At 33.9% G+C, this 24,657-nt stretch overlaps 1 protein-coding gene and 1 long non-coding RNA gene across 2 annotated transcripts; one reads left to right on the forward strand and one right to left on the reverse strand.

Annotated features, from left to right (window-relative positions):
* Positions 1-551: 551 nt before the first annotated feature.
* Positions 552-8,306, forward strand: BMY2 (beta-amylase 2). The gene is made up of 10 exons (XM_039042304.2): positions 552-1,228; positions 1,757-1,978; positions 2,693-2,773; positions 2,894-3,097; positions 3,700-3,894; positions 4,125-4,289; positions 4,586-4,846; positions 5,923-6,135; positions 7,000-7,219; positions 7,998-8,306. The coding sequence occupies exons 1-10, from the start codon at positions 815-817 to the stop codon at positions 8,027-8,029; spliced, it is 2,007 nt and encodes a 668-aa protein (XP_038898232.1). The 5' UTR covers positions 552-814; the 3' UTR covers positions 8,030-8,306.
* Positions 7,884-24,012, reverse strand: LOC150038759 (uncharacterized). Its single transcript, XR_016527375.1, has 2 exons — positions 23,486-24,012; positions 7,884-18,187 (listed from the first exon to the last, which is right to left on the reverse strand). It is a non-coding gene; the product is annotated as an uncharacterized LOC150038759 (long non-coding RNA).
* Positions 24,013-24,657: the final 645 nt, after the last annotated feature.

Below are 24,657 nucleotides of genomic sequence, written 5' to 3' on the forward strand. Positions count from 1 at the left end.
AAGTGTTTCAAAATATATTTTTGAGTAATTGTCAAATACTTCAATTTTTTTTAAAATGACTTATTTTTAAAATTATATTTACCTATATAATATACGTCAACACGATCATACACTTGAATTAAGTGTTTAGTGATTCAGATACATAAACTGAAAAAATAATAAAGAGAATCAAAATGTGTATGCATATATATATTAGTCATGATATTGAATTTCCATCAACACATATTTTCAATACATTTCTAAATAAGCATGTCAACATGAAGGTGAATTAACAATTACAATACATTGTAAACAAATTTTAAAAATCTAAAAAATAAAATAAGTAAAAAAATGTTATTAATATTTATTTATGAAAATGTTTTATTTCATTATATTACTGTTGAGATAATAAAAAAGGAAATAGAGAGAGATAGTACCACAAAAAATTATGAATAATTATTTCAAATAACAAAATTATTAGAAATATTTAAATACAGTAAAATCTAACTGATAGATGTCTTGTATGGATAGAATATTTATAAATAAATACTAATTTTATTATATTTAAAAATGGGGTTTAAATTATTCACATTTTCATTATATTTTAAACCTTAATATAAGAGATTTTTTTCCCCTTAATATTTTATCATCAGTATCGGAAAGGGAGAGATTTGTTTGTTTGCTAGCATCAGCTATGAGTGGGAGGCGAAGGCGCGTCGTCTTGCCGGAAGAAATGGACGCAGAGAAGAGCAGCAATCGGAATTCTTGAGGGCTACTGATTCGAAGGAATCAATGTAATTCGCAATTCTTTGTAAGCTGCAAGAATTCGACGAAGATGAGCGGCAGCTTAAACGACGATAGTTTCCATCAAGATCTTCAACCCCAAGCTAATCATACCTCCGACTACTTATCGCACCAACTTCAACCTCCGCCGCCGCCTCGGCGGCCTCGTGGTTTTGCCGCCACCGCTGCTGCCATGGGACCGACAACTACTACGGCTGCTACTACCGGCGGCAAGGCAAAGAGAGAGAGAGAGAAAGAAAAAGAGCGGACCAAGCTTCGCGAGCGCCATCGCCGAGCCATTACCAGTCGAATACTGGCGGGACTCCGCCAATACGGCAACTTCCCCCTCCCTGCTCGCGCTGATATGAACGATGTGCTGGCCGCACTTGCTAGGGAGGCTGGGTGGGTTGTCGAGGCTGATGGCACCACCTACAGGCAGTCCACTCCCCCTTCTCAGTCCCAAGGGGTTGGCACTTTTATTCAACTCTTCATGTATTTTAAAAATTCAATTCAAGAGTCTTTGTGACGCTAATCTATTCGTACTTAGATATCTCTATGGATCTTTTAAAATAATTATTGATTGATATCTGATGCCTCTAAAAGAATCGAAATACCAACGAATATGATTAATGGAACATGATAGGGAAGACAAATGTGTAATTTAAGGTTTATGCTGCATTTTAGTTGTGGATATCTGGCAATGCTTCAAAGGTTTCCACTGTCCTTAAATAACCTTCGTTTATCTGTCATATTTGTTTGCCTTATACTAGCACAGAACGTAGAGGATGTTAAGAGTTTTAACTTGGGGAAGATGATATATGCAGAACATTTTACCCTCTACTTGTCTTGCAATGAGGATTCTAGAGTACAAAATATGTCATCATTCGATAAATATGATTGAATTTGATCGGGCTAGTTTCTATGCTGCTTAAATCGTCTGTATTATCCATTCTTTCTATAACCTCGGTCACTGTTGGTTGTAAATACTTCACAGGCAGCATTTCCTGTAAGGTCAGGTGAAAGCCCTATCTCATCCGGTTCTTTTAAGGGTTGCTCTATTAAAGCAGCATTAGATTGTCAGCCAACTGTTCTCCGAATTGATGAGAGTTTGTCTCCAGCATCTTTAGATTCAGTTGTCATCACGGAAAGAGATGCGAAGAATGAGAAATATACAGCTTTGAGCCCTCTTAATGCTGCTCACTGCTTGGAAGATCAGGTGAAGTTCTTAACTAGCTAGTTCTTTTTCCCTCATCCAACTTTATTGTTCCATGTTTAATTTCTTAGAAAAGCAATGCATTATGACTTACATAACTGAAATTTAAACCTTTTGTTTTCTTTCACATGGATAAGCGATGTCTAATATACATCAGATATTCCTATTGCCTTTATGGACGTAAAGTATCCTCTGCTTCTTCAGTTTACAAAGATGGACCATTTAGGACATTCACAATCTAAATAATACATTGTACAAGTACGGAAATTGATATATTTTGTATGAAACAAAGAGGTCAAAGTAATAAATCATATTTCCATCATCCTTTTATTAAAAAAAGAATTCCCTTCATCGCATGTATATCTTTCTCTTATGATACGTGGCACTGTCTCCTAAGACAGGCTGAAAACTTCCATTGTAGTTATGAAAAAAATGGTGTGTTGCTCTTCTGCATAAGAAATTAATTAAAGTGATATGGTTCAGGTGTTATCAGTTAAATTATTTTTTTTTAAAACTTTAATTTGTAATTCTATACTATAATTAATGGAATAAAATGAGTTAATTATTATTTATTATAGGGAGTACTTAAGTTTTCTGACCAGTATCAACATTCTGTGATGTATTAAGCATGTTCCTTCCTATTTGTCTGCTTCCCTGACTGATTTCTTTTGAAGTTTTCACGTTTGAAAAAGTATTTCTTTGTGTTAACTGGTTCAGCTTATGCAAGATATGCACTCCAGGGAGAGTGAGAGTCAGTTCAGAGGCACACCTTATGTTCCTGTTTATGTACTGCTTGCCGTAAGTGGTTACTATTTGGTGTATTAATCAGTTCTTACTCCATTCCAGATTGCCCTCTATGTCTTGTTTACTTCGTCAAAGTTTTGATTGCTATTTTTTTTTTCCTAACTTTTGTTCCAGACTGGTTTCATAAACAACTTCTGTCAATTGATTGATCCCGATAGCGTCAGACAGGAGTTAAGTCATTTGCAATCACTAAATGTTGATGGTGTTATTGTGGATTGTTGGTGGGGTATTGTAGAAGCTTGGAACCCACAAAAGTATGTGTGGTCTGGCTATAGAGACCTTTTTAACATCATACGTGAGTTCAGGCTGAAAGTGCAGGTAGTTTCCCCCATATTACACTGCACATGTGGCTCCGTTTGTATCTTGGTCAGATCATATGAAATCTAAATCAAAGTAGAAAGTAGAAACCCCATCAGTAAATGTGCTATTGATAAATGCAGGTATTTTCCTTTTATTTTATTACCAAGACAAAAATATTTTCACAATTTATATGTTGCCAAAGGCCCCAATTTATCGACTGGCCAATTTTTTTGCAAAAGGCTATCTCATCGCATTGACCGTTATGAGATTGAATGAATATTCTAATTCTAACTTAAATGAGCAAAATCTTGTCAGATTTAGGGACCGTCTGAATATTGTAATATCTCAGGTGCCCATTTCAATTATTGTCATCTTTAGACTCTTTGCTGCTCCTCAAATCTCTGTTTGTGTATTTTGGATTTAATAAAGATCACCGTTCACCTTCTTTCTTAGAGATCTTTCTTTGAGACATGATCTTGCTTGTGAGAATGCATAGCTTGCTTCAGGAGCATTGTGATTAATGATTATTGTCAGCTCACAAGTCTACCATGGTTAATTGTCATAAATTTTTTCAATTTCTTACAATTCTCGAGTCACTTCTGGAAATGCTATTTCAATAGGTCGTGATGGCATTCCATGCATTTGGAGGAACTGAATCAGGAGATGCATTTATCAAGCTCCCACAATGGGTGTTGGAGATAGGGAAGGAGAACCCAGATATATTCTTTACAGATCGTGAAGGAAGGAGGAATAAAGATTGTCTATCTTGGGGCATTGACAAAGAGCGAGTTTTAAGAGGAAGAACTGGCATTGAGGTAATGAAGTATTTTGTGTTCAATAATACTGCAGCTTATAGGATGTCAAACTGTGATAACTTTCTAATCTTTTGTTTGATTCACTTCAATATTTAAAACACTTTTCTAAGTTATATAAACGTCTATGATGAATTTTTCTTTCCAGTTTTCAGTTCTCGCCATGATATTTTCCATTACTACTCAATTAAAACCCGGCTTTATGTGCCTGATTGAATCTCAACTATTTGCAGGTTTACTTTGACTTTATGAGAAGCTTCCATACAGAGTTCAATGATTTATTTGCTGAGGGTCTCGTCTCTGCAATTGAAGTAGGACTGGGGGCATCTGGAGAACTAAAATATCCTTCTTTCTCAGAAAGAATGGGATGGAGGTATCCTGGTATCGGTGAGTTTCAGGTATTTATTAAAGATCATCCCTTCATATTATTAATCCTCTGTTCTTTGGATTTATTGGCCATCCAAGTATTTTGTTTCATATCTCATGAAGATCCTATCAGGTTGTAGGATGGACATGAAAGTTTAAGGTTACATTTCTAAGTTCCAGTAGAAAGTAATGAACCTACTCATAAAAGTGGACCCTTGAACCCAATCACCTTTAAGACAAAGTAGACTAATTTGTGACCATTGGATATTATGCTTTGGGACCTAGATATCTGATTGACCTTTGTACTTCATGAAAATTTGATGTGCAGTGTTACGATAAGTATCTACAAAAGAGTCTGCGCAAGGCTGCTGGGCTGCGTGGTCACTCATTCTGGGCTAGGGGACCTGATAATGCTGGCCAATACAATTCTAGACCACATGAATCAGGGTTCTTCTGTGAACGCGGTGATTACGATAGCTACTATGGGCGCTTTTTCCTCCAATGGTATGCCCAGACGCTGATATATCATGTAGATAATGTATTGTCTCTTGCAAGCCTTGTCTTTGAGGAAACAAAATTTATTGTTAAGGTATGTGTCATCTCACTGGTCAATCTTATCTTTGTGCTAGTTTTTTTCTGTAGCTAATGACTTGTCATACTGATTGGCTTTTCATGTAATTGTTCTTTTGTTCATTGGATGATTGATTCTTCATGAAATTAGTTTACCACTAGGCCACGAGATCAGGGTAAGTGACATTCATATTCGGAATTTATTTTTAAACAGTATCATAAGCAGATGTGCTTCTATTGATTGGGCTTGTGGTTGAACTGTCTTCTCTCTCGTAGAGTCGTAGCTATATAACGCTGACTGTAAGGTATTTTCTTGGAGAATAGGACTCCACCCATGTGTGTTGCATGTGCTAGGCGTGAAAATGGCAGTGACGAGTGATATTCTATTGGCAATTAGACATCAAGCTAAACATTGAGGAGGATTTGGGTGTATTATATATTCTGTTATGAGAAGAAGAGGAAAGTGAAAAGTCTATTAATGCTTGGGGTATTGTAACTGGGAGAACAAGTATCTCGGAGCTTTTGAGTTTCCAGAGGTGGATCTAGAGGACCATAATACAATCAAATCCTTAAATTTTTCATCCTGTCTCTTTTCTAGCTTTTCTTCCCTATTATCACTCATCAATCTAAGTTTGTTACATTATATATGAAGAAGCATAAGTAAATATAGAACAAGCTAGAATATATAATAACGTTTTTCAACTATCATTCAGCGTTTTGTAGGGTTTTATTGTTTCTGCCAAAAATTCCAGTGGGATAATGGCTGTAGTTCTGATTCCCATGCATAATTTAGTTAGTTAGTTAGTTTGCTTGTTTTTCTTTTTTTCTCTTCTTTTTTTTTTGTTGGTTTTAAATCGGCATATATAACCACCATATATGTTATCTGTATTCCCTACTTGCTCCGTTAATCTTCAATCATGGATACAAAAGCTTCTGTAAGACAATCCGGATGCCATATAACTTATTTGCCAACTTGGGTTTTCACTGTCTGTGTTCAATTCCTAAATATTTGATGTTCATCTATCAGTCCTATGGCATCTGGTCATGGATTTATTGCGCAATCAGTTCTTAAATGGATGTTTTTTTATAGCACAGATTCCTGCAGTTTATTGGTGGTACAAGACTTCTAGTCATGCAGCAGAGCTCACAGCTGGGTTTTATAACCCCTCTAACCAAGATGGCTACTCCCCTGTTTTTGATATTTTGAAGAAACACTCTGTAATAGTCAAACTTGTCTGCTGTGGCATGCCAGTTGCTGGTCAGGAAGTGGATGATACATTGGCTGATCCAGAAAGTTTGAGTTGGCAGGTGGAGAAATTTTCAAGTATCTTTTGCTTTTTCTTTACAACATTGAGCTTCTATGGGTGCTTGGCTATGATTTTTTGGCCAATGATTATGTTTGCGAAAACGTAAAAAAATCAAAGTTATTGATTATATGTGGGCGATTTTCCAATGTTTTTTAAACAAAATTGTGTTCGATAAATGGGTAGGGGATTTGGACCCCCCACCCTAGGGGATAGGATGGTAGAACATGCTAATTATTGCACACCTATGCTCACTTTGGCAAATGTGTTCGGATTATTGTTTTTTAAAAGTGTTTCTTCTTTTTTCTTTTACTATTCTTTTCCCTAACGAATGAAGTTGTTATTTCTTTTAGAATTGTAAATTTGATAACTTCTGTATGTACAACAATATTTATTTCACACATTCTTTTATCACCGTTCTCAAACATAATTTATTTATTTACAGAGAAAAAGTTTAATCTATTTCAAAATAGTTTTTTGAACAGCTTATCTGGGGGATTGTTTGGAAGGAGAATTTCATTGAATGGTTATTGGGAAGCCAGCCACATTGTGGTGACCTCGTGAAATACATGTGTTTGGACGAGTTTTAAAAAAACAGTTTCTATGTTTTAGAATATAAGTTATACAAAAACGTATTTAAATTTTTTTCAACATCTCAAATTGTAATTGATTTCAGTTTAATCATAACACTGACAAATTTGAAAACATTGACAGAAAACTGTTCTCAAAACATATTTCATTTTTTCTCGATATTTTGTATGTTAAATTCCCTTTAACAGGTTGCAATATAACTGTTTAAGTTCTGTATAATGTTTTACTTCAGTCTTACCAATGTCTTTAAAGGGAAATCTCCATGCCTCATCTACAGATTTTAAATTCAGCTTGGGATCGAGGCTTAACTGTAGCTGGTGAAAATTCTCTTTCATGCTATGACAGAGATGGATATATGAGAATCATCGATATGGCAAAACCGAGGAGTGACCCTGATCGCCATCATTTCTCTTTCTTTGCATATCGCCAGCCTTCTGCTTTGATTCAAGGAGCGGTTTGCTTTCCAGAGTTGGACTATTTCATTAAGTGCATGCATGGTAAGTATAATTTGCTCGTCTTTATTTTAGGGTAATGGGTTGTTGCATCAAGAAATTATTAATGGATATATACACACAGACATACATACATGTAACAATACAGACAAATAAACAGCCCTTAGTTCATAATGCATGGTTCTTTCTAGTACTAGTCAAACAGGCCCTTGCCTGTTTTTTCAATCACGAGATCGTTTAGTGTGTGGGTTTATCTTTTAAAATAATGTTGAAGATTAGTTGCAAATAAAATATTTTTAAACATGTACTAATAACCCACAGTAGTAATTTGCTTGTTTCCTTACCTATTTTTTCAGTAGTGGTTGATTGACTTATCTTATTCTTGTATTGATTAAGACAATTTTAGTAACTAGTATTTCACGTGTTTACTCCGTCGTATCATAATCATTTTTTGATTTATTATTCTACAATACTAACTCTTCCTTGTGTTATACTGACAATCTAACTCTTTTACTAACTTAAAATTTGATCCCGAGGGATAGGATTTCAACACTGTTGTGCTCGTATATATATATATTTTTAGTTGCGTTGTTGGGGAAAAGAAAGATTGTTGTATTAAGTTCAAGAATGCATATTTAACCATTGAATCAGCGATAGTATACTTCTTCCTTCATATTCAAATAAGCAAAACACAACCACAAAATGGAGGAGAAAAATGAAGAGAAATCCCATATCATTAACAAAGTTTAGTTGTAACAAACTTTGAAGGAACTTGGATTCATAATATTTGTTTCTCTGGTACCATTTTAACAATCTTTTGCAGGGGAGATAGAAGGCGACATGGTACCCAGTTGAAGTGCAAAATTCTCACTCATACATGGATTTCAAATCGTGGCTATCATTTTAGGCAAGAACAGGTAAATTATTGTTGTCTCTCGTAGAAGAGCATAGGGATTGTAAATTTTATCTTCTATGCGTTTCATGGCTTTGAATTTACCTGTTAGAGTTTGTTAGTGACTGTTCAACTGGGAAAATTCAGTTGGTTTAAAATATGTATCATGGTTTCAAATCTTCTACCCCATCTATGTCTTTGTCCAACAAAAGAAAAAAAACTCCTCAACTTTCTGGATGATGTCTTCAACTTCTCTCTCTAGAAGTTTTGTGTACACCTCGCTCTTATGGAAGAGTTAATGTTTAGGGTGGAGAGAGAGATGAAATATAAGAGAATTTTTCTTAAATGAAGGTCTTTATGAATAAGTAGTACTTTGGAGAAATTGTGGACTTAAATCTTCCCTTCATTTGTAACTTCATCCTTATTAAAAAAAAAAAAAAAAAGGAAAAAAAAAATCAAATTATAGAAAATACCTTGAATTTTGCATTTTATTTAAAAAATATCTTTGAATGTTCAATAGTTTCAGCAATACTCTTAAACTTAAAAAAAAACCCCTTATTGTTAGTTTTTAACAAAACCGGTTAGTTTTTTGTTTCATTAATACCCTTAATTTTTTTTTTTTTGAAAAAAGTTAAATAATACTCTAATCATTAGTATATAGATGGAAATCGTTCGGCACCTCGTTTTGAAAACATGGTTGAATTTTCTAAAGTTTCATTAATACCCTTGAGTTTTCCAACAAACAAAATGGTTAAAAAAAAAGCCTTTCAGTTTGTATATGGCAAAATTGTTTTTCTATACCCGATCACCTCCCTATTCCATCTTCCATTTCCTACTTCACTTCTTTAATACCCTCTTAATCTCCTTTTTTTTCATTCTTTATTCTCTAAAACTTCACCCATTGCGCCTTTTTTCCCCTCTCTCTCTCTATCTCTCTCTTCTTAAATATCAAAACTTTAATAAATATGAGGAACTTTCTCATTTATGAGCATGTCCAAGCATAAGTATAAGAAATCTCAACTTCTAAACAATCAAATTTTTTTTAAGTAATCTTGTGATGGAAAAGAACCAATTGAAAACAACTCAAGTAGATAATCTCATTTTCTTAATATGTATAATTTGATAATGCATATTTTGTCCTTATTTTCCCTTTTACTGATTGTCCTCGAAACTAAGTCCTAAGGTCTTCTGATGGCTCCATTGTTTTACTTTCTTCTTACTATAACCTATACCTTGACTGAAGAGGGTGGTTTTAAAGATTGAGGAATAAAAGGAGTATGGGAGTATTGAAGAAGAGAGTGATGATAGAGATATGTTGGGCCACATATGATAATAGTGATAATAGTATTGGAGTAGAGGAGAGAGAGGAAATAAAGGAAGTTGATGTGGGTGTAGATCAACGATTTTCGTCTAAGAACTTTTCTTTCTTTTTTTTCTTTTTTTCTTTTTTTTTTAAAGAAATTAAGGGTATTAATAAAGCTTTTGAAAGTTCAATTGTATTTTTGAGACAAGATGCTAACAATTTCTGCCTATATACTAACGGTAAGCATAACTTTTTTTTAAAAAAGTTTAAAGGTATTAGTGAAAAATTGAAAGTTAAGGAGTATTTTTGAAACAAAATAATTTATGGTTTCCGTTAAAAACCAATGGTAAGGGTGTTGTTGAACTTTTCTTTAAAAGTCCTTCAGAAAAAAAAAAAACAAAAGATTAAGGGTATTAATAAAGCTTTGGAAAGTTCAGTAATATTTTTGAGACAAGATGCTAACAATTTATGCCTATATACTAATCGTAAGTATAATTTTTTTTTAAAAAAAAGTTTAAAGGTATTAATGAAAATTTGAAAGTTTAGGAGTATTTTTGAAACAAAAAAAATTAATGGTTTCTGTTAAAACCTAATGGTAAGGGTGTTTTTGAACTTTTCTTTAAAAGTCTTTTTACTGAAATTTTTAAAAGTTCAAGGATATTTTCTATAATTTAGGGGGAAAAAAAAGGAAGAAAAAAGAAAAAAATGGTTGCCTTTGAGGTTGATCTCTTCATCTTCTATGTGTAGAAGTTTTTGGGCACTCTCACTTCAAAAGAGAGAACTTAAGAAGCACAAATACAGATACGACGATACGTCAATTTCTAAAGTAGGGTGAAAAAAATGTTCCTGAAATACTTTTTTTCCCAAATATATCTATATATTGATATATTAATACTTTTCTGTAGATAAAAGATGTAAATTTAACATAAAACATAATATATTTCACTAAAACATACAATTAACAATATTTGAAATCTTTGGTTATTGACCAGATGAAGAATTCGGAATATGCTTAGGTTAAATATTTAGAGTTGTATCCAAGTTGTGTCCAACAGTGCCCAAAATTGTGGTGGGGGGTGGGGGGAATCTAGACACGTGCCCGTGCTTCACATGAGAGAATCAATGTCTTTGTGGGTTTATTATCAATGGTAAATTGTAGAGAATCAGATTCTTACAAATGAATTTACTGGTGGTATTTGTTGATCAGTTTAGATAGGAATAATAATTATTAGGGTAAAATACACTTTTAGCTCCTAAAGCTTAGCTTGAGGTAAGTGTATCTTCGGTTATTGAGGTTTTGAAAGGAATACTTTAGTCCTTAAAGTTTGGAAAAAAGTTCTAAGTCATTGAATTCATTTGACCATTAGTTGATGTAACGGATCGATGACTAGACTGTTAAAGGTTGATGTAGACTTCCTACTCATCATTTTCTTTAAAATATGTGGCAACGAGTTAGTTAATCGCAAAGTTACAATGAGTTAGCTATCTCTTCTTTCTCCTTGCCTTGTGTTGGAATGAATCTTCCCTGAAGAACATCTAAACTTCTAAGATGAAGAATTTAGGGAATAAAGCATTCTAAGATAGAGCTTGTCTAAAGAAGAATAACGGTTGCAGCAACTGAGACTTGCAGCAGCGGTTGCAAGGCCAAACCCTAAAATGCAAACACCAATATGAATTTAGTCGGAGGAAGCTGGGTCGACGCTTCAATAGCTTCAGAGCTTCAGTCATCGGTTGTGAGTCTCAGTTATTGCAAGTCTAAGATGTGGTAGCAAGCTTCAGGAGAAAGCTTGGGCATTATCTTATGGCTACTACCTTTTAGTCGAATGCTTCATTCTGGAGGTTCAGGGAAGCTTCATACCAACGAATGGCAAGAAGGTAGGAGAAACAGCATGGTTTTTGTTTTTGTTTTAAAACTTCTACCATTTTTACTTAACCTCTCCAATTTTCCTGCTCATAATCGTGATGTGCCACATCAGCATTTAACAGCCTAGTCATCAATCTGTGAGGTAAGTTTCATTTCTTTTAGAACTTCGAAACGAGATAGGTATTACATTTTTCAAACTTCAATGTTCAAAATGTGCTCTGCTCTAATTAATATTGTTTATTAGTCCTAGGGGGAGAATTTTATTGAATGGGTGGGTTGGGGTAAAATCCTTACTAGACAGTTTAAATCTTCGGTTAGTTTCTTTAGTTTGGCATATTTTTTGTCATTACTTCTTTTAATTAAACAATATTTTTATTGGATACTATTTGTAACCGGCATAGTACTTGGTTAGAGGTTCAATTCTTCCACTTTACATGAACTTCCATTTCCATATTTTAATTTTTAGATCACTTTTTGCACGAAGAAAATGTTAAAGTTCATCGGTAGGGCAGGATAAAAGAGTAAAGGAATAGATGATGGAGATCTAAATAAAAAAGGTAAAAAGGTTAAAAGAAACCGAGATAAGTTATATCAAGAGTTTTGTTTTATATATTCGTTCACATTTTTTTTTTTTTTTTTTATAATTAGGGTATTTAGAATCTATATTTAGTTTATAGTTTTTAAAACATAAAAGGTATTTTAGATTAAATTGCAAGTTTTGCTAATTGATTTCTTATTTGTCTACTAGGTTCTTGATCTACTCGAATTTTTAGAAATCATGAACCTATTTTTGACATTTGAAAATGTATGTCTTTATTAAAATTGATTATTACTATAGCTAATTGTTTTGTTAAGTTTATTATATAAAAAAAGTGAGCTTAGAAACCTGTCGAAATTTTTACCCCTATATGGATTTCTTGATTTGGAAGGATGATTTCAACTCCTTCCATGTGCATGGATGAAAAAAAATGTGATGTAATTTGAAATATTTAAAATATTTTGTATCCATTATCGATAAAAAAAAAAAAAAAAAAAAAATCTATTTTGATTGTCATTGTTGATAAAAGAATGTTCACGTCTGATAGACCGTTAATATAACAACTATGTAATGTTCACGGCTTTCCTTTATCATTTCATGTTTCACTATTTGGTTGTTATTTTCTTCTTATTCTCTCATAGTTGTTATATTAAACCACTATTATTATGCCATGTGGCAATATATATGTTAATAAATAGCTACTACATGACGGTCTATCATTATCGTTGAAGGTCAATCATATAGGGAATTTCTCTCTTTTCTTCTATCGTTTATTCTCTCGATTTATCGTGTAGTCAATTGTCTCTATCATTTACATCCTATCGTATACACTCTCAGCTATATCGTGTAGCATCTTGGCAATGATCGTGTAGTCTCCTATCCCTATCGTCTACACTCTCATCCCTGTCGTGTAGACTTCTACATCTGTCGTTTAGTTTCTTGACAACGATCGTTTAGTCTCTTGACAATGATCGTTTAGTCTTTGCTTCTCTCTATCGTTTACATGGTATCAGAGCTCTAAGGCATCTTGCTCTTCTTCATGGCATCGAGCTCGGGAACATCTGAAGAAAATTCCATTTTACCAGTGACATCCAACCTAAGTATCCATTCAACTGTTCCACCTCCGACCAACATCTCTATATCTTCTCTGTCGTTTACTTCACTTGCTACTCAACGCGCCCCTCCCCCTGCTCGAAACCCATTCTACCCTCCACCACCGCACCTTCACCCTTAGTATGTCGGTTTTCCCACCCATCATTCTTTTCAAAATCAGGAATCGATTAACCCTTTTTCCACACTCCCATCCCCGCAATCCCCCGTAGCAAACTTCCTTCATATGTCCCAATCCCTCACTGTCAAACTAAATGATTCAAACTACCTTCTTTGGAAGAATCAGCTTCTCACCCTCATCATGGGCTATGACCTTGAAAGTTTCATTGACGGTACCTATCCCCAGCCACCAAAATACCTTGATCCTCAAAAGACTCAACTCAATCCTCATTTCTCTTATTGGCAGAAGTGTAATCGTACTATTATGAGTTGGTTTTACTTCTCTCTCAACGAAGACAAAATGAGTGAAATCGTCGAATACGAATCTGCATTGGAGATTTGGGAAGTGCTTCGAACGGTCTATGAATCATCTTCAACAACTCGGATTATGGGACTGCACTCCCAGCTTCAAAAGATACGAAAGGATGGCATCAGTGTCTCTCAATACCTTGCCAAGATTAAAGACATTGTTGATAAGTTTGCTGCTATTGGGGAACCTCTATCTTACCGAGATCATCTTGCATACATTCTCGAAGGTCTTGGCAATGAGTACAATCCCTTTGTGACTTCCATTCAGAACATAATTGACTACCCCTCCATCGCTGATGTCTAGAGATGTCCAAAAAATCTGTGGGGACGGGGCCCCGTGGGGACCCGCCCCAAATGGGGCGGGGAATCCCTGAATACACAGAGAATGGGAGGGGAGTGAGGATTTTTTTTTCCATTTACAATTCGGGGCCGGGTTCGGGGAATATATTCCTCGTCCCCGGCCTCGACCCCGACCCCGCTCTGACTTTGTATATAAATTATAAATTTTTAATGTATATATATAAATATTAATATTGTAGACTTTATATTAAGTTAATTATGGATGTTTTAATTATTTAAGTTCAAAATTTTTATTACTTTAATTTTTTAGATGTTATAATATTTAAGATAGGATGTTCTAAAGGTTGAATTTTAATTTTTACAAATTATGAGAATTTAGCATTTTAATTATATTTTTTAAATTGCATATGTATTATTGTTTTAATTAGTAAAATTGATAACATTTCATTTAAATGGAAATTCCATTGAAAATGTTTAAAGAATTGTAAAAAAAATATATTTAATTGAAATATAAAAAAATGTTAGAGAAAAATAAAGGCGGGAAATTTTTTCCTGTAGGGAACCCGATCTCTGCGAAATTCCCGTGGGGAATCTCCGCCCCGTTCCTCGCGAGGAAATTTGCGGGGACAGGGAATGGAATAGGGGGGCAGGGCCGGGGACGGGGAAGGCTTCCCCATCCCTGTCCCGCCCCGTGGACATCTCTACTGATGTCCGCAGTCTGCTCATCGCATATGACTCTCGGCTAGAATCCCAATCTGCTATGGACCAACTTCAACAAATACAAGTCAATGTCGCCCATCTCTTAACAACCTCGAAGTCCTCACTGGCCACAAACTACCAGGTCATCCTTTCGACCTCCTCCATCTCTTCCAGGTATTCTCCCTAACCCTGCTTTCTCTGATGTGAATGCCACTGATCATACATTTCATAGATCCCCTGCCCGAGCTCAACGACCACCCATCCATCAACCATCACACTCTTCCAATCGGCCACAATGCCAAATTTGCAATAAGCTTGGCCATACAACATTATCCTGCTACAACATTGATAATCCTAAATACAGAATCATTCACCATCTCCAAGCCCATTTTGCTCAAGCGACACCAATCCTAACTCAACCGTTATCCTATGTCACTACTCCCCCTATTCTAAAATCAAATCATCCAGATGAAGGTTGGTATATGGATTTCGAAGCTACTCATCACATGACCCCTGACTTGTCCAACATCCAACAACCTATCCCATATTATGGTGGTGAACAAGTTGTCATAGGAAATGGTAAGTCCCTTCCCATCTCTCACATTGGTTCTTCCTCTTTTCTGTCATCTACATCTAATACTCCAGTTTATCTTCACTCTGTCCTTCACACACCTTCAATATTTTGAAATCTAATTAGCATTGGTCGTTTATGTTATGATAATAATACTTATGTTGAGTTTTTCCATGACTCCTTTGTTGTGAAGGATCTTCAAACCAAGAGTCCACTCCTCCGGGGTACACTTGATTGTGGCCTATACAAGCTTTCTGTCACTCCCACAATCATACACTTCCTCCTCTCATCCAACTGCCTTCATCTCAGCACTCACAGACTTCTCCTTGTGGCATCGTCGCTTAGGACACCCTGTCTATCTTGTCCTTATACACCTCAATAATTCTAGACAAACTCAACAAAACGGCATAATCTACCGTCTATCTTGTCTCTATACACCTCAACAAAACGACACTGTCGAACGAAAGAACAGGCATGTCGTTGAAGTTGGCTTAGCCATGCTTGCCCATTCCTCTGTCCCACATACCTTCTAGTCCTTTGCCTTCCACACAACTGCCTACCTTATCAATCGGCTACCCACACCTCTCCTTGCAAACAAATCCCCCTATGAAACCTTATACTATAAACCTCCTGATTACCAGCTTCTTAAAGTGTACAATAAACTCCAATACAGGTCTCATGAATGCATATTCTTAAGCTACTCTTCCTTGCACAAAGGATATCTCTGTCTCCATCGCACAACAGGTCGCATTTATGTTTCCAGGCATGTAGTTTTCAATGAAACTATCTTTCCTTTCCTAGTTAACTCTCAATCAATCGCTTCTCCTCCCCTCTCCTCTTCCCCTATCGTTTCCATTCCCATTCCTATCAGTCCTCTTAGTCTTTCCTCCCTACATCAGGTCACTGTCAATTCTCAAAGCAACTGTGTTCATCACCATGATTCCCCCCATCTACCTTCTTCCATCCCATCTCCATCCTCCCAACCCACACTTGAATCTACACCACCCAACCAATCCACTCCCCACCTTCCTCACTCACTTAAATCATCAACCAATCCACCAACTTCCGTCATTCCCTCTCCCTCACCACCACTCACCTCTGCCCTCTCGACTCCTTCTGCTTCCCTACATCTTAACCTTCCCACCACCTCAGACCTACCACAATCCCTACCTCTCACAACCAATAACCATCCCATGATTACACGGTAAAAAATGGGCATTTTTAAACCAAAGGCTTGGTTGTCCGAGGTTACTGACTTGGACAAAACAGAACCATGGTCCTACAAGGAAGCCCTTTTTCATCTAAGATAGAAGCAAGCAATTCTTGAGGAATATGAAGCTCTCATACGAAATAATACATGGTCTCTCACACCTTTGTTTCGGGATCGCAAGGTAATTGGCAGTAAGTGGGTGTTCAGACTCAAACAGACTCCATCAGGTGAGATTGCTCGATTCAAGGCTTGTTTGGTTGCTCAAAGGTTCAATCAAGACTGACATTGATTACTTTGAGACTTTCAGTCCAGTTGTCAAGCCTATTACCATTTGGCTTGTGCTATCCATCGCTTTGTCTCATAATTGGATCGTTTGGCAACTTGACATACACAATGCCTTCCTCAATGGCGACTTATCTGAGGAAGTATACATCTGTTTCATAAGTGATCAACACCCCGGTCATGCATTACTTCTGCACAAGGCATTGTATGGCCTCAAACAGAGTCCTCGCGCATGGTTTTCAAAGCTCAGTACCTATCTGATGCAATGGGGCTTCTCGAATGCAAAATCTGGTACGTCCATGTTCATTTTCCGCAACTCACACACTTTAATTATCTTTCTCATTTATGTTGATGACATTATTGTAACTGGCAATAGTTCTGCAACCATTCAACACTTCATTACCTGTTTAAACACTCAATTTGCACTTAAAGATCTAGGTGATCTATCTTTTTTCCTTGGCATTTAGGTGGCTCGTTCATCAGATTATTTACATTTATCTCAGTCCAAGTACATCCACAACCTTTTTGAACGTGCACAACTCACTGACTGCAAGCCAATTCACTCTCAATGGCCGTTGGTATCTCCTTGTCCCTCACTGATGGACAATCACTGGACAACCCCGCTGAATACAGAAGCTTAGTCAGAGCCCTCCAATATTGTACGTTGACCAAACCAGACATCAGTTTCAGTGTCAATAAGCTCTGTCAGTTCATGCACGCCTCAACAACTTCACACCTTCAAGCAGCCAAATGCTTCCTTCGGTACCTCAAAGGCACAGTCAATCATGGTATTTTTCTAACCAAATCCTCTGTTTTGGCCTTAACTTGCTACACAGATGCCGATTGGGAAAACTGCCCGGATGACAGATGAAGCACAAGTGGATTATGTGTCTTTCTTGGTTCCAGCCTTATCTCATAGAGCTCTTCCAAGCAAAAGGTAGGCTCTCGATCCAGTGCCGAATCAGAATATTGTGGTCTGTCCAATGCTGTCGTTGAAGTCCTCTGGATCCAATCAGTTCTAACTGAAATTGGTGTCAATTGCATCTCCACCCCTTTGCTGCTCTATGACAACCTCAGTGACACATACATGGCCGCCAATCTTGTGCTTCACAACCGACGAAACATCTTGAGATTGATTTTCACTTTCTCAGAGAAAAGGTTGCATTTAAACAGCTTTCAATCAGGTTCCTTCCCTCCAAAGAACAACTGGCTGACATCATGACAAAAGCTTTACCAAGTCCTCGTTTTCTTAGTTTGAAGACCAAACTTACAGTCGTGGCAACTCCTCATTCGCTTGCGGGGGGATGATAAAAGAGTGTTCACATTTGCTGAATTTCAACAAATTTTTCCTTTCGTTTTCTGCCGCTTTCCTTGAGCATTTCACGTTCCACTATTTGGTTGTTATTTTCTTCTTTTCTCTCTCATGATTGTTATATTAAACCACTGTTATTACGCCACGAACTCTCATTATCGCGGAAGGCTGATCGTATAGTGAATCTCTCTTTTCTTCTGTTGTTTATTCTCTCGATTTATCGTGTAGTCAATTGTCTCTATCGTTTACATCCTATCATATACACTCTATCGTTTACACTCTTAACTCCATCGTGTAGCATCTTTGCTCTATTGTCTACATGTCCAACCTTATCGTGTAGTCTCCTGTCCCTATCGTTTACACTCTTATCTCTGTCGTGAAGATTCCTACCTCTGTCATTTAGTTTCTTGACAACGACTTAGTCTTTGCTTCTCTCTATCGTTTACAATTGTATCTTGTATCTTCTGTTTTTTTTTAAAAAAAAAAATTATTTAAATATGATAACAATAACTTCTCTTTTCAATACCATCAAATATATTTTTATAGTTAAATAATAACAACTTCCATTTGTTTTCTGTTTTATTTATTAGTTCGGATAAAAATATTATGTTTTTTTACCTTGTTCCTTCTCATTTATTGGTTTTTAATTTGGAAAATTATGTTGAAAATATTTATAAGATATGGTAAAATTTTCGAATTATCAATGATAGACACGGATAGACTTCTATCAATGTCTTCACTGATAAACACTGATCAACATCTATCATTAATAGTTCTAAAATTGTCATATTTTGGTTTATTTTTTTATATTTAAAAACTGCCTTTTTAGTTTTATACTCATATTTGGATTTTTTGAACAGCCTTTTTAGTTTTATACTCATATTTGGATTTTTTGAACAGCCTTTTTAGTTTTATACTCATATTTGGATTTTTTGAACATTGATTGAAATAAGGAAAAAAATGCTTCCACAATGATCGGGTCATAATTAATTGATGAAACAAAACAAAAGTTCAAGCAAGAAATCAAACATTTGAAAATGCCATAACAAAATTAACACTGTTCATTGATATCAGGATATTTTAATACTAATATAATTTGTAGATTTTACAAAATTATAAGGACAAACCAATATAAGATTATGCTTTCTTTTCATTAGTCTTGAACATGTAAACAAGAAATTTTGATTTATATGATTTCAAGTCGTTACAAATGTGGGTAGGAATTTGAGAAACTACATAGACTTACATAGAAAATAAGAAAATCTGTTGAAAAAAATTAGTGATAGAACTTATTGAAACTTAAAAGAGGTGCAAAAAAAAAAAAAAAAAAAAAATGGGCGTTACTTTAAAAACAAAGACGTAAAAACATTTGATGGTGCAACAAAAATGTGAGGTAACATTCTTAAATTTTATTTAAAGTATAAAAATATCTATCTCTTAAGTTCTTAACCAATGGAGTTATAGTTCCTTTGAACATACAAATTCCTTTTTTTGGAAACCATTACAAGATCCCAAACTGCCGATTGATGAATCTTCTTAAGATTATATGAAAATAATTCTCTACAATAAAAGTGGATGATAGAACGATTGGAACTTCAAACATCAAAAAAATGAATACTACTAAATAAAAGCTTGTGTTAACCATTAATAGTACAAAAACTAACTAAAAAGATATACTACAATATTAGTCCAGCTAGATAAATGAAATATCGAAATCTACAAATCACTTAGCAGAAGAAAAGTTGTAATATTTTCATTTCATATTCATATTAGTCCAGTAAATATTTTCAGAAACAAGTTTCATGTTTTTGTTAAGTTAAACTATTTTAGAGATTGTTCTTTAATAAAAAATAAAAAAAAAAAAAATTATGGGAGGAAAAACCAAGAACTTGTAAACTATTTTTGTTCTGAAAAAGCAGAAAACAATTCCCTCTATGGCAAATCATGTTGAACTAGCCTCAAGGGTTAACCTAAACAAAAAAACAAAAAAACAAAAAACAAAAAAAAAAAAAAAAAAAAAAACTTTTAAAAAATTTATGAAGCTAATTACACAAAACCTAGAGCCTTTGCAGTCCGTTTGGTTCATGGGAATAAAAGGTGGGAATGAGAAATGATTCTATTACCATATTTAGTATAAGTTTTCAACATTGAGAATGAAAATATCTATAATCTATAATCCACCCAAATAGATGAGTCTTCTCCATTTCGAATGATTTTGCTCTTTTATTTTTTTTATCTTTTTATTTTATTTGGTTTTGTTCATTGTTTATATTGGTTAATTTATATAGTTCTTATAAATATGTTTAAATTAAATTTATAATTGATATGTATAATTATTTATTAATAATAATGCCAATATATTATTCTATTATTATAAATTAATATGAAAAACCATAATCTTTTTTAAAAAAATATGAATAACCATAATTATATTTACTTAAGTCCCTTTCGATTTGTAATATATATTGACCTCATAAATTATTTATTAAAATTATTGATTAATCTTTGAAAAAATATTAATTAATAACTAATAATAAAATAAATCAATTTTTTCAATTAAACAATCATGTACACTTGTACTTCTAATTTTAATATATAATTATATTTTTTTTATAAAAAATAAAAACATTATTTGATGATTTAAAATCAATTAATTTCTTTTGTATATATAAGGCTTATAATTGACATTAAATAACTAGTTAATTAATTTTTCAATTAACGAAACTACAAATATATATATATATATATATATATATATATATATATATATATATATATATAAATTAATTATCAATATTTTTTTTTTTATAAAAATTGATAATATAAATGTGCAATATAAAAAATTTAATTATAATAAATATATTAAAACGAAGGACAAGTGGGTAATTTTGACTTAAAATTAATTTAATAACTTAATATTATAAAAATAAATTAACAAATGAAAATTAATTATTGAAATTAATCTTTATTAATTTGATACTTTATAATTATATATAAAAAAGTATAAATCAGTTATCTTATTCCTAGACATCTTCTTATTCTCAAACATTTTTTATTTCAGACATCTATAAAACCTTATAAAACCTTAAACCAAACGGCCTTATCATTAAAGTTAACAAGAAACCAAAAGTCTAAAATATACTCCTTGAAGCAAAGTTGTGGCTAAGTATTAAAGCTGAGGGAGAAGAAAAAAAGCAACATTGACAATTAGGCAAAGATGCTTGGTAAAGTAAAACCAACTCCAACTCAGAATATTTTACTACTTTACATGACTAGACACAAGTTAGTAGCACCAATTATTAAAAATTTTCTTTTCATAAGATAAGCTTTTATACTAATGACCATGCTTTCTTTTTCATTTTAATGACCAGAAGGCAGCAACATATGCAATATGCATAACATTGTAAATTTAAAATGTTAAAGCTATGCTATTCAGATAGATTTAAACTTTTAACTCCAATCCTGATTTAATATAAAAATTTATTTCATATCCATATTTTAATAATTTATATCCAAGCTCACAAGGGTAAAAAAAAACCCTCTTTTCTTTCCAATCCGAGAGGTAATAGATCAATTTTTCAACTAGAAGATAAATTATGTTTTTGAACCGATTCAAATTATTTGCTTCAATTATTCATATTAAATTAGACATCTTGATTGTGATATCATAGAACTATATATATATATATATATTGGGTTAAGATGAAAAGAACAACTAACCGATATCTATACACTACACAAGCCCTAACCGTGTCATTCTTAAAAAATATTTAGGTGCATCATAAACTGCACTATCTTTTTTCATCTCACATAATTGTCCAACCACAAATTATCATGTGATATACCTTCTTTTTTTAAAATAAAGATATCTTTGTTATCCTTTCTTCCTTTCATTTTCAATTGTTTTCTTCTTTTGCTTCGTTCATCCCTATCTTCCCAAGTTTCCCTCCTATTATTGACTCATGATTATGTGCAAATTTCTATCTCGCTCGCTCGGTCCCTCTCTTGACATAGTCAAAATATTTTTAGCAGTAAGGTAAACTACTATTCATTGTTTGCCACAAAAGTAATATTAAGAACGATGTAAGGTCGCTAAAACAAACATAATTCAACTAGTATTCAAGTGTGTTAGTAACCACATGATATGTGGTTTGAATCTTTCTATCTCCAATTAACAAAAAAAAAAAAAAAAAAAAAAAAAAAAAGAATGATGAACCCATGAAATACAATAATATATTATCAAATGACATGCCATAATAGAAATATGTTTCCCATAGCCATAATATTACATCAACATGTCGGTATGTTCACGTTTTCAAGGATTAGACATCAATATGAGGAATCAATCTATATTTCTATTATATCGTAAAAAAAATCTACAAAAGGAAGCATAAAAATCGACATTTTATCAATTTACTAATATAAATCTATTTTTATAATTTTCCATAAATGACAATCAACATTTTATCAATTTACTAATATAAATTTATTTTTATAATTTTCCTAAATGGCAATCAACATTTTATCAATTGTTTCGACATAAACTCTTCTATTATTCTCTCTCACTTTATTGGCCCAAAAAGATTTGAACCGGAAGAAGGGAACAAAAGAAAATAGATCCAAGGAAAAACCAAACATATTGGTGGTTTGCTCAACTGGACATTAGTTCGGTTCTCAATTTAAGTCAAAACCAGTAGAGAAAATAGTTTATTGTACCTCCGATGCATATGCGTGAAAGTTGTCATCTTTAAAGAATAGAAGTAAAAATCACAGGAGAGAACAAAAAAAAAACAAATATTTCAGATGCTTTGAGACCATTTGGATCATGTTGCTTTCCGATGTTTTCTTGAAGTAGTGAGGTTAAGGTTCTTGAAGCAATGTCTATCTATGATGGTCTAGAGAGTCTCTTATCCATTAAAGTCTATAATATTTTGGTAGAATTTGATCTCGGGACATTCATAAATATAAAGAATAATAGACAATTTCTTTTAAACAATTTATAATGTAAATACATTTTTTGATTAAATTATTAGCTTGGTCAAATAGGTTCTTTGACATATTTAAAAGTTTTTAAAAATTACTTGATAATTGACCTATTAGGTTTAAAATTTAATTTTATTAATAATACACCTTTTATTTTTTATTTTTATAAAAAAAAAAAAAAAAAAAAAACTCAACTACATGTCCATACTTCTTTCTCTCTTTCTTTTGTTATGTTCATATTCCTTTCCAGAAAATCTTATTAGGAAACGGATCAATTAATTGAACCAAACACTAAAAGCTAACGACAGTTCAAAGATTATCATTATCATCTCTCCTTTTTCCGTTATATGTTTTTCTAGCAGAAGCAGAGCATGAATTAGAACCAAAGTTGCAATTCAGTTACCATTTGGATCAGAATCGGAGTTTTATGTCAAAATTAGAGCTATCAGTCTCATCTGTCATTACTTTCTATGGACTGAAGCAACCAAACGGAAACCAATTAACTTCAATGTTTATCAATTAGCTTTATGATACACAAAATCATTAGCCTCAATTGAGATCAAGCTTATGCTCCTCAGTCTTCGACTTCGTAAGCGGAAGACAGAGGAGAACGAGAATCAAGATTCAGACGGACCAGATCGATTAAACAGTTTTAGATTGATTGATTTAGGTCATGGAGAGAAATCGAAACTAGCAACGAAAATCTACAACATCGATCATGAAAAACGCTAACAATTAGATTAACTAGTTCTCTCCTGAAAGTAATAGAAACTCCGTACCTGAGATCTGGAGGAAGGCAGGAATCCAAGCAATCTTCACCACGGTTTCCGATTCAGTTGATGCAAGGCGGGATCCAATTCGTCCAAACATTTTCCGAACAAGATAACACCACAAGGCGGCAAAGAAATAAAGCAAAAAAACAGAGAAGAACAAGAAGGAAGATGAAGGGCCAGCCAACGGCAAACGTAAACCGTAGGCTGAGCGAAGCGGTTCCCGACCTGCACCAAGCGAATTAGAGACCGCCGGTGTTGTAACTGAAAAGAAACAACGCGAAGCAATTTCCGGTGAAGCTTTCTCGCCGCCGCGACAAGCGACGGTAAGCTGCGAGAAATGACGAAAATTAAACCCTATGCAGTGCGAGAAGAAACTGGGCCGGTTCAGGAATATTTATAGCAACTAGAATCGAAGACGATGAGAACACGTGGCCATCGGACGACTGTGAAAGCCGCGTCGATCCAACGGCTATGATAGGCTGAAAAATTGAGGGTCCACTGGCACTCAATGATCGTCTCTACACTACATCATGTGACAGCGGAGAGCTACTGTGACCTCATGTGTAAGCTTCTTCACAACTCCAAAATCTTAGTGCAATTCTTTTTTAATTAATTTTTTTTTCTATCGTTTTACAAATATAACCTTACATACTTGGTAACTAGTTAAGGAAGTGAAGATATATGTTGTGAGTACTAACTTACACATGGCTGTCCATAGATGAAAGATCGGCGAGTTCAGTAACAAGGCATTGAGATGAGGAGATCTCACATGACACGATAACAGATTAAGGGAGTGTTTGGAGCAAAAACTATCTTAAAACTATAATAACTACTACAGTAAATACTATTTTGTAGTCCACAATTAACTACAGTTAACACTATTTTAAAATCTCAATTTGTTACAGTATTTACTGTTTCCTATAGTTTTTACTATTTTACGTTCATATTTTTTTTTTGTTATTCTTTGCTACAGTGTTTACTATTTTCTTCTCAAACTAAAATAGTTTACACCTCAAACACATACTATTATAACCCAAACTAAGATAATCTATACCCCAAACACAAACTATTATAATCCAACTATAATAACCTAGGAATGTAATTATGAACCCCTTGCCCCAAACACCCCCTAAAAGATATGAAACAGTTACTTTATGTAAATGAAAATAATCCTTGCC

This window comes from Benincasa hispida, chromosome 1 (genome assembly GCF_027475165.1).
Source record: "Benincasa hispida cultivar pf3 chromosome 1, pf3_genome.v1.1, whole genome shotgun sequence".
NCBI classification, from domain to species: Eukaryota; Viridiplantae; Streptophyta; class Magnoliopsida; order Cucurbitales; family Cucurbitaceae; genus Benincasa; species Benincasa hispida.